The sequence below is a fragment of the Mastigoproctus giganteus genome, chromosome 12 (assembly GCF_048544385.1).
Source record: "Mastigoproctus giganteus isolate SK-2022 chromosome 12, ASM4854438v1, whole genome shotgun sequence".
In the NCBI taxonomy this organism is placed as follows: Eukaryota; Metazoa; Arthropoda; class Arachnida; order Uropygi; family Thelyphonidae; genus Mastigoproctus; species Mastigoproctus giganteus.
The window spans coordinates 37,396,688-37,412,990 of NC_143586.1; the positions used below are offsets into that span (position 1 = coordinate 37,396,688).

At 34.9% G+C, this 16,303-nt stretch overlaps 1 protein-coding gene across 1 annotated transcript in view; it reads right to left on the reverse strand.

Annotated features, from left to right (window-relative positions):
* LOC150076901 (proteasome activator complex subunit 4-like) overlaps positions 1-16,303 on the reverse strand; it is a 514,513-nt gene that overhangs the window by 360,313 nt on the left and 137,897 nt on the right. Inside the window, exons 12-13 of the mRNA XM_090386346.1 lie at positions 14,990-15,176; positions 4,993-5,082 (exon numbers count right to left, since the gene is read on the reverse strand). Coding sequence (XP_090242472.1) covers positions 4,993-5,082; positions 14,990-15,176 — 277 coding nt within the window. The remainder of the gene's footprint in view (positions 1-4,992; positions 5,083-14,989; positions 15,177-16,303) is intronic.

Consider the following 16,303-nt stretch of genomic DNA (forward strand, 5'->3'; position numbering starts at 1 on the left):
TAAAATTTCTTCCAAACAACTTATAAAAGCTATTGGTACACCTTCCTTATATCTTGCTTCCAGAATAAATTAATTTATAATACTGTTTAGCAACAGCACCCTTGTTTTCATCACTCTAGTTTCTGTGATACCTGGTATTCTGATATCATATTAACCTAGTGCTTCTGCTAGAGTATTTAAAAAAAAAATTGTTCTTGTTTATACTCCAGCATGACCATCAGGCCAGTGGAGTTTACAATTGTGAATACAAACTTCAACTGTATTTAGCAGTCATGGGCTTGGCATTTCATGAATCACTACAGGATTTTATTTGCTCAAATAAAAACCATACTTTTTTTTTTTTTTATCCAAAATTGACACTTTTAAAGTCAGGATTCAGCTTATATGTGATAAAGTTACCATCTAACAGAGTCCAAATGGAAATGTAACATACTTTAATTTTTTGACATTATTGGAGCTGTTGAGTGATCCAAAAATTTAAATGAACATGTTTTATGTAATGTATGCAACTATTTCAAGCAACACAAAGCTTGCTTGCTTACTCTGAGTTGTTATGATTGTTGCATAGAGAATTTTGAACAATATGATGATTTTGGCAATACTGTATCAAAAGACATGTTTATTATAATATTCCCAGAATCAGCAGTCATCAACACATAAAATTCATAGTTCCTTGTCCCAGATAGATGAGCTCAACACATTGTGAACAAACATGGGTGACCACAGAAAAAAAGGCATAAAAAAAACTAAAGGCCCACTTATGATGCCCACTCCAAAAACAGTTGTCATAAGGCATAAAATTGAACTATATGAAACATAACTTATGAAAATTGAACTATAGTAGCAGTTTCACACACAACGCTTTCACAGCACCGAAATAGAGCAGGCATCCAGAAGTCAATGAATATGTGCTTTCCTTTGTGTAACAAAAAAGAACTGATGGCATGCCTATCAGTACAGAAATTATTTAGGTAAAGGCATTAAAAATTGCCAACCATTTGGGTATACCTTATGAGACTAAAAAAATCTCTATTATCCATAATAATAACTGGAACATTACACCAGATAATCAAAAAACACAGTTCGTAGAATTATTTTATTTTACATTTGAATTACAATACTGCTAGAATATAAAACATTCAGTACTAGTTACAAAGTGTGTGTTTTTAACTTTACAGTGAAAGTTAGAAACACACAAAAAATTAACAAAAATCTAGAAACATTTACAAAAAATAATAAATGCTCTATAAACTACTACATACAGATATACTTTAGTCAATTTATCAACTTACTGTGCTGTACTACAGCTCCATAAACAAACAGAAATGCTTATTATACAGCAAAGTAGTCAGTCATTAAACATTTGACTTTGTTTCTATTTTCCCCCCAACAAATGAAGTTATGTCTTTTACACATGCAGAGTATATCAACACAGTTAGTATCCTGTTCTTGTTCTATAAATGTCAGCCCTGTGTCGGTCACTTCCAGAGCCTTTAAACTTCTTTTTAAATGAATAATTCACTTTTGTCATTTACCTCTTTCTATGATCACACAATCATTTCTAGTTGCACAGTCGAGTTCTTTATAGTCAATATCATCAAACCATTCTTTTATTATCTACTACATACTTTGAAACCCATTTTTCACAATTTGAAGACAGTTTGCTGCAGTGTTTTAATTAATTGTCTGCTCTAAATTTGATACCATTGGAAAATCTTCCAAGACAGCTGAACTGCAATTGGCCAAATTTCACCCCTACTCCTGCACTACAAAAATAGCATTTTGTACAGTCCATGCCTTTAAACAATTGCATCATTTCCTTGTTCTCTTCTATAATTAACAACAGAAACATTTACAATATCAGTGCTTTAAATTTTCAATCACTTCTTGCCCATAACTTGGATTAAAGCAGTGATATTTGAAGGTACATAACAAAAAATTATTTCTCCATCATCCATACAGAGTGCTGACTTATATATGAATTAGATAGTGCATTGCAAACCAAGAGAATGGCTTTTGCTGGGAGACCCTTTCATTTCAAATATTCACTTATGAATGAATGAAATCATATAAAAAAAAAAACAAAAAAAAAAACAGATTTTAAAGATTTCTTGATTCATTAAGTTTTAGGCTGGTTATAATAACTACGTAGTAAGAATCTTACCTTCTGTACCCTTGAAAATCTTGGCTGCTAAGCTTTCCAAACTGAAGTTTTAACTTGTGTGTATACTGATAGCATTAGAGTATATCATTACAGTTATACTCTTGCTGCTTTTGTGTTCTGGTACTCCTCTTTCACTCTCAGCAGTCAGCATTTTTGATGGAAGCACTTTCCAAAATATTCCAGATTCATCAGCATTGTATATTTGCTCAGAAGGATTATGCCTTTTAACCAAATGAGTACTCACCTTTTCATCATGTATTTCAAGCTGTCGGGTCCCATAACATTTTTAAAATTTTTCCAGCCCTCCTAGGGATGAAAAGATTCACTAACTTCTGACTGCTCATTAAATTAAATTGCTTTTTTAATAGCAAAGACAGAAAATTGGAGTTTGTTCTGCACATTTCTGCTAGAACCATTCATACACCACAGAATCCAAGTGTTTGATTCTACATTTGTGCTCACCAATGATTTTCAATTTATCATGCAATGTCAAAACACCACACTTCCTTTTTTTGGCCACATTTCTTGTTTACACACACAGTTTTCACCAATATAGCAGTAATATGAAGGGTTTCCGAAAAGTAAGGTAACAATTTTTTTTTTCTTAATAATGGTGAAAGAGAATGAGATGAAACGCAGTGGACAGATAAACCCGTTAATAACGTTCAAAAAGACCGCCAGTGCAGTGTTGCGGTACTGTAGCCTCACAGCAGATTCCAGTTGTAAAATGGCAGCTACCGTGCGAGTGTGGTCCAAAACAGGTGTTTGTGAAGTTATTCGCTTTTTGCAAGCAAAAGGGTCTTCACCAAGTGACATTCACCGTGAACTGGTTGCTGTGTATGGCGAAAAGGTGATGACAAAGAAGCAGGCGTGTTTTTGGTGTAATTAATTTAAAGCAGGCCGTGTTGACATTGAAGATCAATATCAGGCGGGCAAGCCTTCATCGAGCAAGCCAGAAGACAACATTTTGCACATTAAAGGCACTGTTCTTGAAAATAGGTGTGTGAAACTGCATGAAATTGCACAAATAGTAAACGTGAGTAAGTCAACTGTTCATGAAATTTTTCATGATGTCCTTGGCTTTCGAAAGGTGTGCTGCCACTGGGTGCCCCGAGAATTGTCAGAGGAGGACAAAGCAAAATGCATGGGGATGTGTCTCGAGAACCTGTTGCGATACAGTGATGAAGGATGAGAATTTTCTCGTTTGCATAGTCACAGCAGATGAAACATGGGTTCATCACTTTACCCTGGAGAGTAAACAAGACTCCAGGACCTTGAAACATCCACAATCTCCAATGCACAAAAAATTCAAAACTGTTCCCAGTGTCTGAAAAGTCATGGCCACAGTGTTCTGGGATTGCCAAGGCATTCTGTTGGTGGATTTCTTGCCGAAGGGAGGAACAATCAATGCACAGCTTTACTGTGCACCGTTGGAAAAACTGAACGCCAACATTCGACGCAAATGACCAGGACTCCTGACAAGCAGCATGATTTTGTTGCATAACAATGCAACTCCACACACTGCCCACACCACTCACGAGTGGTTGCGCCATACTTGATAGGAAATCCTGTCACATTCCCCCTACAGCCCAGACTTACCGCCTTCAAACTTCCATTTGTTCAGCCATCTGAAAAAACACATTTCAGGAAAACATTTCACCATGGATGAGAAAGTTCATCAGGCGGTGTGACGTTGGTTACTGCGTGTGGGCACGGACTTCTTCAGTACTTGTATTGATAAACTGATCCATCGTTGGGACCAGTGCATCAATAAAACTGGAGACTTTGTGGAGAAGTAGTGCATGTTCATTTATTTCTTGGTGTATAATTTCAACTTCATATTATTAAACATCATCGAGAGAAAAAATGTGTTACCTTACTTTTCGGAAACCCCTCGCACTTTTGACTCTGAAGACATGTACCATGCAGGCTTTTATATCTCTTCAAAGTCAAGGAAACTTGCTGTTATTGTTGTTGTTATTCGGTTTTTAGGAGCATTAGCAACTAAGGCCATATTGCTCCGAGGATATGCAGTGGTCATTCCCTGACCTTTCCGCATTCTCCGTATTTGGTGGTCACAGGCTCGAACCCCGGTCTAATCGAGAAGCATGTGCTACGCACTGCCGCTCCTGCCCACCTGGCTATGGAGGCGCCAGGAAACTTTCTGAGTGATCTAGTGATATCACACACACACAGTTAACAGAAGCAGAGAAAAAATAGAGGATCCACTGTATTCCCACTGTTGACTAGTAAGGACATCTCATTGGCTAAACTGTGAAATCTTGACTCGTCAACTTGTGTCAATAATATCATGACTAAAATTTTGTCAAAATATGCATGCATTTATTTTATTAGTGTACTAAAGAATTTCACTGATATATCTAATCATAGAAATGCATGCTTTAAAACACTAGCAGTAATGAATAGTCCTTTTTCCCAGATGATAATCAATGACAAAAAGAAAATTTTTCTGTATTATTTAAACTGGCAGACTTGTCTAGGGTGAAGAGTCCTTACAACTGCCTTTCCCTCCTCCATTCCAATATTACTGCCTTGTTGCTTTTTGGTGACTATATTATCACCAAAAATATTGGGTCATGTTGCTCCTAAATCATTAGCCTCTTCAAACTATAAAACCTAGCTTGAATAACAAAGTTGAAAATTTCAAAGTTTCATGTGAGTTTCAATCTACACCTTCATTTCAGATATGTCAAAAAAGGTAGGTGGCAGTGCAACAGCAGGTTAACACAATGGTAAATAATAAGAAATAACAATAACATACAGCGTGGTAATGGATAAATGATTTAATAAAAGATAAAAATATATACCTCATTGAGCGAAGGATGAAAATTGACAGCCTTAGAACAATCTATTAGTGGAATAAGTGCTGTAAATGTTGAGATGAACTGAAAAGTAACCTGAAAGCAACAATACTCTATTTTATAAATCTTCATACTGGATTGCTGTTAAGTAATTTATATATTACACAGTAAGAAAAAAAAAAAAAGAAAAAAAAAGAGCCAACATATAAAAAATTAACCTTCAATATTCTGTTCACACGGATACTATAACCAAAGGTTTAGTGGATTTTCCAAAGTCAAAAGTAATATAACAAGAAAATACCTCTAATTACAAAATTTATTAATTCCAGAAGATGCTCCTTCGCATCTGATGATCTCAGTATATAAGCATTATATCAATAGAAAAACATAAGACTTGGAGCATGTATAGAAATACTGTGGAAAAAAAAAAATAATAATAAATAAAACTAATGAATATTAATATTAGTAGTGGCAAATGACACAAGGATGCAAGCTCATAAAAAGAAAAAAAAAAAAAAACCTTCCCACATGACCTGTCCAACCTTTAATAACTGTCTAGGTCTTTCTTAAATATCTTCAAATTATCCACTTGCGCAATGCCCAGATAAAAGTTTCTTTCAATAATTGACTACCTGCTGGCTGAAAGAAAATTTCCACACATCCTGCAAACCATTCTCCTGGATTTATATTGATGCTCCCTCATGTGTGCTGTCTGAGCAAGAGGAAAAATATTCTATAGCCTCTTCTTATATTTCCAACTATTTCCATAAAAGACCTTTTGTGTTGCTTTGCTAATTGCTTGCTTCCTCCAATTTCACATGCTTTTTGTTGAAGCACTTTCTCTTTTGTTCTCTATAAATTTGCTTGCTTCATTTCACTTCATTATAATTTTTTTTCTTTTTTTCCTTGCATGTTCGTTTCCTTTCAAGCAAGTTTCTGTGGCATTTTTTTCTTGTATTTATCATTGTTTTATTTTCTTCATTGGCACAGCCTTTTTTTTCCATACCTTCTGCATCACTCATTTTTTTTTTTTTTTTTTTTTTTGGCAGCAGTTACATTAGTTTTGATGTTTTCCCACTGATTCTTGATGCTTTCTGAATGTTCACAGTTTACTATTTTAACTGATGCATTAACTCATTGTTGAAAATTCTTTCATTTTCCTTTGATTCCACATTATAGGTATATTTATATAATAAGCTTCCTTTCTCTTTATAAGGAAACACTTTTTTAATGTAATGAACACTAATTGATGTGTAGATTTTTCATCAATTGAAATATGAGACCCTCATATTAAGAGTAAATTTGAATGAAAAGTACAGCCCAACATCAAATTCCAGAAAATTTGATAAGGTCTTGGTAATTAAAAAAATTTTAAAAAGACAGCTGACACATGAACCAAGCTTACCAGCATTTGTTCAACACAACCATAGCTCAGTGGTAACCTATCATTATTTTTCCTCATCACATTCAAAAACACTGTACAAATTGCTTTTTAATTATATATATAAATATAACAGGTCTTCAAGTAATATTTAGGAAAGAAGATATGACAGAGCTCCATTGTATTAAATGCAAACAATACAGTTTGCACGTGTCATCGATGGCAGTAATGCTGTGTAGGGTTAACATGTTGAACCTTGTATGTCTGCTTGCTACCTCCGCTTTCAATAATGGCATTTGAGATGTGAGTACCAGAACTGGTACGAAATTAATGTCCTAATTTTTTGCTTTCAAAGGTGCTGCTGTAGATCATTTCACGTCACTGAGTGGTCAATAGAGGTCTCTAGTTTCACCATACTGAGTGACACTGTGGTCAGTTTCACGAGTGCAGAAAACAGATTACTCAAAGTGATGGATGTTACAGATATACATATCAAGCAAAGATTGGTGACTGAATTTCTTACCAAGGAAGAAGTGACACCTATCGAAATCCATACATGTCTCAAAAATGTTTATGGTGACAATACTGTAGATGTGAGTACAGTTAAATTTTGGGTAAGACACTTTGGGTAAGGATCTTTAAGTGACATTACAGTGTTTATTAATGATTGAGGATTAATTGATGTAAAAGGCATAGTTGTAGGAATTAAATTTTCTGAAAAAAAAAAAAAAAAAAAAAAGAAGGCAATACTTTTGTTCAGCTCCTGGTATATGTACTATTTATCTGTGTATATCGTTAGGGTCTTTTGTATTTTGCTTAGCATTTGATTGTTAAAATGTTTAAGCAGAAGCAAAGGAAATGTCTGAATCACCCTGAAAATTTCTTCTACATGTGTGGATAGTTTAAAACAAAAAACTCAGAGGAAGAAAATCTACAGTATTACTAAAAATGCATCTTCTTTGTACTTTGGTTGCAAGATTGTGATCATGACAAAATTTGAGCTCTACATAAGTATTACCCGCACTACAATTCTTAGAATGTGGCTAACTGGGAAATTTAAAAAGTTCCTTTGGTGAATCAAGAACCGCATAACCACACTGACAATTGTTATTTTTGCAAGAGAAAAATATCAGGGGAGGGGGGGGGGGGTGTCCAGAAAAGCAAGCACAACATCAAATACAGTCGGTCCTCGTATAACACGTGTTTACATTACACGAATTCGATCTTACACGATTTATAAATACGTTATCTTATATAACACGAACCGAATTCGCTTATGCACGATTCGCCTTTGTGTTTACAAGAAATGGCAGTCGAACGCGGAATCACCCCAACCGAACGCAACACGATAGGAATGAAGAAGATTCTGAAAATGTATTTATATGTTTTATATCAGTGAAGGGGAAACACATTTCACCATAATAACGTAAAAACCAACACAATTCCAGCTATCGATATAATCACAAATGCAATTAGATGGAGTTTATAACAGATTCCACTACACTAACAGAAACGAAACTGGAAATTGTTTTTATTGTTTTATGGTAGTAACCCCTAGAAATGTGCTTTAGTAAAATGTGAGGTGTTAATAGTGTATCTCGGCTTTACGGTGTTGTTTATTCAGTTGCTATATGTGCGCAGCTTTGTTTATGTGTATTAAGCGTGCCTCCTCGTTTTGTAATTGCGCTTTATTCCCTAAAAATTAGTGAAATACTTTACTTAAAAGGTGTGAAAAGGAAGCGTCCTGGCAAAGACACTGCAGATTCAGAGAGAGAAAAAAAAAAAAGCAATATCGATAAACAGAGGCGGACTGGGCCAAAAATTCTTACCCGGGAAAATTTATAGTGGCCTCATACTACGGTTTATGGCCAAAATCACACCGGCCTCTGGCCCACCGGGATTTCCCGGGTAAGGCTTATGGCCAGTCCGCCTCTGTCGATAGAGAAAAAAATATGAAATTGTTATGAAATTGTGAAACGCTTTGAGCGAAATGAAAGACCATGTGATATTGCACGTGCTACACACCTAAATGAGGCAACGCCGAGAATTACAAAGAATGAGGAGAAAATAAAAACAACTTTCATAGCGGGAACAACTCAAAGTGTAATTAAAATCCATTAGATTAAGACACAAAGAATTGGAAGAGATGGAATGGCTGTCATCTGTTTGGATAGAAAATCAAACAAAAAACAAGTTTGCTTAGGATAGAAGCAAAAGCATTAGCAATATTTTATTACGTAATAGTCGTAATAAAATACGTAAGTATTTTATTTAATATAATAATTTTTTTACGAATAAAATACTTTTTAGTATTAAAAAAATACTAAAAACACTTTATTATAATATAATAAATAATATAATATTATAATATAATAAATATTTATTTTTTATTATTTATTATATTATAATAAAAAAATATTATATTTTTTATTACGTTATAAAATACTTACGTATTTTATAACGATTAAAATTACCCGATTATTTATTGTGTTTGGTAATGTTTTGGTTCCAAATGTGTGTTCAATCTTGGGTGGTCAGCACCTAACCCCACTTTTCCCATAGGGCCTGTTGTTTATATTGCACGATTTTGCATTGCACGAGGGTTTCTAGGAACACAACTATCGTGCTATACGAGGACAGACTGTATCCTAATATATCATCTGAAATAAGGTCTGTTTCACATAATGAAGGCCCAAAAACTAAATCCACCAAAATCATGGGATAAAAGAAGTAGCAATGAGTATAGTAAGAATTCTTCTGTTACAACGTTGTTGAATTGTCCACTTTAATGTAACTTTAATGTCCACTTTAATAACCCCAGCTGGCTTCTATTTTCTAGTCACATGGACTCAGCTGGTCAAGATAGTAAGGATTTTGCAATTATTAATGATCTCGCACAGATTGTTCATTTCCCTACCAGAAAACCAGATAATCCTAACAACAAAGGCAACACTATTTATCTTTTTCTGATAAGCAATCCCTTTAAGTACAGTCATTCCCCGACTTTTGTAACGGTCGTATTCCGCAAAACTCTATGTAAGTCGGAACTTCCCTAAAAGCTTATTCAGAACTCGCAATTATGTGTACCGAATTTGACTGATAAAACCATCCATTGTGTCCCACAAACTTGGTTTGGGGTTTGCCGTACTTATACTTAATATCTTCGTAAATACTTCTTGCTTTTGCTTGAACAGCTATTAAACTCAGCAGCACTTGTTTTTGAATTCGATTTACTATCCATATTATTAATAGCTTTTCATCTTCGATATAGAACGTGATTGCTGTTTTGTGATCACTGTACCTTAAATGCATTGATCCTTTAACATGTTCTTTTATAAGTGCACTGTCCTTTAAAATAGTATTCACTGTTGAAGCAGCGAGACCTAATTCCCATGCAATAGATGACAAATTTTGTCCTGCTTCATACTTCTTAATCATTTTCATCTTAATTTCTAAATTAATTTTGTTTTGTTTCCTAGCACTGCCACCACTTGCACTTTCTGTTGGTCGCTTTCCCTTCATCATTGCAATAAATAAAGTAAATAAGAATGAAGAGAAGATTTTGAAAATTTATTTGTTTTTTATGATTGAAGACTTCAGTGAATGGGAAACACATTTCACCATAATAATGTAAAAACCCACACAATTCCAGTTATCGGCATTATCGCAAATGCAATAAGATCGAATTTACTACCCGTTTATAACAGAAAAGTCCAATAAACCAGAAAGTGCAAATTGTTTTTATTGTTTTATAGTCATTACCTCCAGAAATGTGCTTTAGGAAAATATCACAAAGGTGTTCAAAATTGATTCTTATAACGGAACATATGATAACGATGAAAGTGTAGCACATTCTGCGGCCAGACCACACAGTCCTTCTTCTCAGCATTTGTAAATGTGTAAAAGAAGCACTTGTAAATGTGTTGACCACGTGTTTTGTTTTTGCATCCTTTAGTTAAAAGTGATTTTTGTGTTGTGCTTATTTGATATAAATTTATATAAAACTAATACAATTTCCATTATAAAAATGACCTTTTTTTAAGAGAGATAAATAGCTTTAGTTATATAGCAAAACATTTTTTTTTTTTTTTTTTTTTTTTTGGTAATTGGTTCACATTACAATATTTTCACAATACCTCCATTTATTCCTACAGGAGGCAAAATATGTTTGGGTATTTTTTTCAGTTTGCACCAGTCGGAAAAGGCACTTACATAAAGTCTAATTTACATAAGTTGGGGAGTGCCTGTATTAGCGTTAACAACTTAATCTTAACCTGTACATGGTTAAAGTACTAAAGTGAGTGGCCCTCTAAGTAATACCTCAGATCACAACTTGGTGATGATTTATTCTCCAATGGGGTCTTTCTTCCTTAGCCATTCCCAACTTCATGTTATTTGCATTATAAGAATGCAAAATGGGATGATCTACAAGATTTCTTTTCTTCTTTTCCTTGGTTGGACTACTGTTTAAAACCTTCTGTGTCACTGTTTGTTTAGATTATGTCAGTGAAATTATTCCTGTAGGGATGAAAACCTTCCAACACTCCACCTTAAAATCTCAACCTTTATCTAAACTTTGGTTTTCCAATAAAGTGTTACGGCTGTTCAAGAGAAGAATGTTGCATATCATAATTGGCTATAGGTAAAGAGGCCCGTGTGCTCTGGATTCATTCTGTATAATCTATTATGTAGCACAGAGCGAAACGGAAACTAAAATAAAATAAATGACAAGTTTAATGTTTAAATAGTAAAACAGAATATGTTAAATACAAACAGTACAAAAACTTTACGGTTATTATGGTAACCTTCATCAGTTGAACTGAAAGTTTAGGAACGTAGAATTTAAGAGCATGTAGTGCCAGTCGTGCACAGTTGTTACATAAACTGCATTATGTAACAACTAACTGTTTGAAGTTGAAGCCTGTGGTTGTGATGTATGTGAACTTTGCCAACATTTGTCAGTCATGAGAATGACTGCCTCGATAATAGGGTGGACACGACATCCACTGCTTCTGTTGACCGAAGTATTAGAGCACATGATGTGCAATGACTCCAGCCAGGCACGGCGTCAGTAATGGTGGGACTGATCGACAACCATGACATTGCGGCATGGGTTAATGTCGTGTCGGGTTGACCAGAAGTGCTCAGCAGTGGCCGAGTGTTCTATGTCCGCTAAGTGGATAGCTCTTTCGTGTTCTGAGATATGTTTGCCAAGCCTTCTGCCAGTTTCTACGATGTAGCAACCAGTGCAGTCACGGCAAGAAATGAGGTAGACTAGTCCACTTGTAGTAAAGTGGGAAATGGTGTTTTCACTCTATAGATGAGAGATCACAATTTCCTGCCCGGGAGCTGTACACACATTATCCCATAAGATTTCAGGACCCTAGAAACCTGCAGTGATAGGGTCGGGTAGTATGGGATAAAGGCACCCGTGGTAGAGTCATTACCTTGAATGTTCCTGTTGGTCGCTAAATGGTCATGTGCCTGTAGGTCATACATGTCTAGGGTACTGGTGGGATAGCCACACCTCACAAGATCCATCTTGATACTAGCAATCTTGGTGCCCCTCTCATCCATAGAACTAGAGTGGGTCACAAGTTAACAAGGTCCGTGCAGTGCCAAGAAGATGGCTGCACGTGTGTGCTGACCGGTAGTTGGTAAATTGGCATCATAACTGGCTTCTATCCAAATTTCCAGGTTCATTTTCTGCCTACACCAAAGCTCGCAACAATTTAAAAGCAGTTATTATTCAGTCTAAACTAGATTTCAAAGAGGCTAAGAGTAAAAAACTTGCTTCTTGTTCAAATGGTAGCTGAGAATTCTGATCCCTTGTCAAAGCTATTGGCTGCAACTTTTGCCTATCTCTGTTCCCACTTCTGTCAAAACCAGATGGTTCTATTGCCACTTCAGCCAAAGATAATGTTGACCTGCTAGCATCCTCTTTTTCTTCGAACTTGTGTATTCATTAACTTGGTAAACCACCTCCCATCATTCTCAGTACATTCCATTCAATGCCTCCTGTGGTTTTCTGTCAAAAGGATGTCAGAAGGATTTTGATCAATCTTGATGCTAAGAAAGCTCCAAATCCTGATGGTATTTCTCCACTTGTTCTCAAAACCTGTGTTTAACAACTTACCCACTGTTCTGTGTCACTTTTTTCACTTTCTTAGTCCACAGGTGTTTTCCCTTATCCTTGGAAATTTGCTCATATCCAGCCAGTTCCTAAAAGGGTGACAAATCCCTCCCATTCAATTATCATCCCATTGCACTTACTTCTATTCTTTCCAAAGTAATGGAGAAATCTATTTAACCACCAACTCTTAAACTATCTAGAAACCTTTCATCTGATAAATAACTACTAGTAGGATTCCATCAGTGCCGATTCACTGGTGATATACTGCCTTATGTTATCCATCTATGTACAAATTCAATGGAAAAGTTTGGTGAAACGCGAGCAGTTCCTTGTGACATTTCAAGGGCTTTTGATTGTGTTTGGCATAAGGATTTCCTAAATAAGCTTTCCATTTTATGGTTTACCAATTTTTTTTGTAATTCAGTATTCAGTTTTCTCTCTGAATGCTCACTGCGTGTGATGGTACATGGCTCTCTGTCTTCCAACTTCTCCACTAATGCTGGTGTTCCTTAGGGTTCAGTTCTTCCTCCTGCTCTTTCCCCTCTTGTATATTAATTATCTTCTCCCATTGCCTAGAAATCGAAATCCTATCCATATTTTTGTTGATGACAGCATATTGCATTCCATCTTCCAGTTTGAAAAACCTTGCCCTGCACAAACAGCTTCAACTTTTTGAATATCCACTACCAATTCCCTAAATGCTGATCTCTAGGTAATTCTCCAGTTGAAATCTACTAAGATTGATCTACTATTAATCTCAGTAGATTTCAATCCTTCTAAAACTCAGTCCTGTCTCATATCTTGCAAAAAGGTTTCTTTTGCTCCTATGCTTATCCTCAATAACACTCTGATTTCTAGACAAGATCATATATCTATATTAGGAATCATCCTGACTTCTAGTTTCTCTTGGTATAAGCACCTTACTAATATTGCTTCCTCTGCATCTAAAAAACTGGGTTTTCTCTTTTGCTCTGGGAGTTAACTTTTCTTCCAAACAGCTGCTCACCCTGTACAAATCTCAAATCTGCCCTACCATGGAATAGTGTTGCCACATCTGTGGGTGGTACCCCTAAAACCTCTGTCAGGCTAGATCTCAAAGGGGGCAGTTATATTAATTAATGACCAATCTCTAATGGACAAACAACAGTCACTCCACTCTCTCCCCCTCACAGACATTTTGTTTCTGCTGCATGCCTTTTCTATAGATACTTCCAAGGATACTGTTCTTCTAAATTGGCTTCTATAATTCCTGCTCTCTCTCTCTCTCTCTCTCTCTCTCTCTCTTCCAAATCAATCCAAAAAAACATGTGCTGCAACCAGTCAGCATCCTTTTACGGTGAAACTTCAAACTCTCAGAACCAACTTTTTTTCTTCCTCATTTATTCCTTCGACTTGTTTTCTGGAACAACCTCCCTTCATACATATTTCCTGAAAATTACAATCCACATGAATTCATGTCTAATGTCAAGAAGTGTCTTCATTCAACTTCTCTACCTTCAACACATGCACAGTTTACTATTGGGCCAAAGAAAGCAGTTGCAGGTATTAAATTTTTGTGGCTCAATAAAGTATAATGCATAAAGATGGCTCAAAGAGTAAAATCGACAATGTAACTTCTGCATTGGAGAAAATAAAGTCTTAAGTTAAGGCTATATTACAGGATTATCTCAAGAGAAATACAATTATTAGAGAATGACATCTTAGCTTTGTTCAGGGAGATATGTCAAAACAATATTACCAACTAATATGACGTTGTCACTAAGAATTTGATGCAAAGAATAATATTTACATCATTTACTTAGGTTTCAGTAAAGCTTTTGACAGTCCCACATGAATGTTTGTTGTATAAATTGGTGTAAAGTGGTATTAGGAGGAAGTTTCATCTTGCAATACTTAAGGCCATAGCAAGAGATACAGATATCTGCATTAATAATCTATACAAAAGACAAATAAATATGACAAGATAATCACTATATTTTCTAGTAATGACCAACAGGCTGGTTTAAGTTAAACTTTATTAAAATAAATAAATAAATAAATAAAAAATATATATATGTACATAAAGTATTAGAACAGATATAAAATAGGTTAAAAATTACAAGAAAATTTTGAAAGATGAAGTTTTATAGGGAAAAAAATCCACATCACTGCATTTCACTGTTTTATTACACTAAGAGAAAAAGCTGATATTATTTATTTGTTTTTTTTTTTTAGGAGCATTAGCAACTAAGGCCATATTGCTCCGGGGATATGCGTGGTCTTTCCCTGATCTGACCTTTCTGCATCCTCCATATTTGGTGGTCATGGGCTCAAACCCTGGTCTAATCAAGAAGCGTGTGCTACGCACTGCTGCTCCTGCCCACTTGGTTACAGAGGCAGCTGATATTAACATTACCAAGTAGTGTAAAGATAATTTTCAAACATTCTATATTACTAATATTAAATATGCGCATATATTTAATGACTTTTATAATACTGATAAATCTTACCATGCATTTCTTAATATCATTAGGATCAATTCCAGGTAAAGAACCCATAAACAGAGGAATGACATGTGATGGACCATCAGGAAAGAACTTGTTACTCTGAACAAGGGACCTAGAAACAGCTACCACACAATGCATAGCAGCAGTCAGTCGATGTGGTTCAGTTAGAGTTTCTAAAGATGAGTATAACCTAAAAACACAACATATGTTGTAAATTTAATTTCTGGGCAAATGCAGAACATCACTAAAATACAGTTACATATATTTTCCCAAACTGTAAACGATTAAGCATCCAATGAGCATACCCTAACAATGAAGGTGTGGAAACAAAATTTTCCATAAAATAAATTTTCATTTTCTTTATTTTGGAAATTTGTTTTGGAATTCAAATTTTGTTTGAATTACTGTTTTATTATTTAGCAGGAATAAATATATATTTAAGGAAAAATAACGTATAGCTTAATATATATACAATAAGAAGATTTTATTTTTATATTTGCAATTTTATAGTTTTTTTTTATGTACATAGACTCAACCATGTACAGTTTACATGCAGAGAACTGATTCCTATCAATATTATTCAAAGACGTTTATATGGCGACATCACTGCAATTTGATGGTTAGTGTCAGGAAGGACATTGTCATCTGGGATTGTATAATGTATTGATGAAATGCTATGTTGATAATATTCAAATGTAACATAAATATAAAGCATTTAAATAGGTTTTTTTTTTTTTTTTTTTTTTTTCCCCTGTTGTGGTTGTTTAATGTATCCAGGGTAACAGGGCCATTATGTGCTTAATCAGATATAGGTACTTTAATATAGAAGGTTTAAACACATCACTTGGAATTATAGGGATTAAACTATCATATATTTGTATCTGCTTGAGATAAAAGAATTCTTTCAGATTTGCATTACAATGGCAATTATTGTTACGGGTTCATATATGTGATAGGGATTGTAGCATGGTTTTTCCCAAGCATGGTGCATGATTGTCTGTCGTGAAGTTAACCTGCAAGTATAAAAAAATAGTTATATTTGCAGGTTAAGTGGCATATATGTGAGTGCCAGGTCATCTGTGTAAACTATGCAGTAATGATTGAATGTTTGTGTATGAGTAAATGTTTGTGAATAGTGTGTGTTTTTTATGGTATGAAGGAAGCGTGAAAAAGATATTTTTAGCTTCTTAGATATTCTTTTTTTTATTTAGATATTCTTTAGTATAGTTGAATTTAGACAAACTGGCAAATGGCAAACAGAAATGGTGGGAGGTGTTTTAGCAAGATCATTAATACATGAGTTGGAAGAAAAATGGG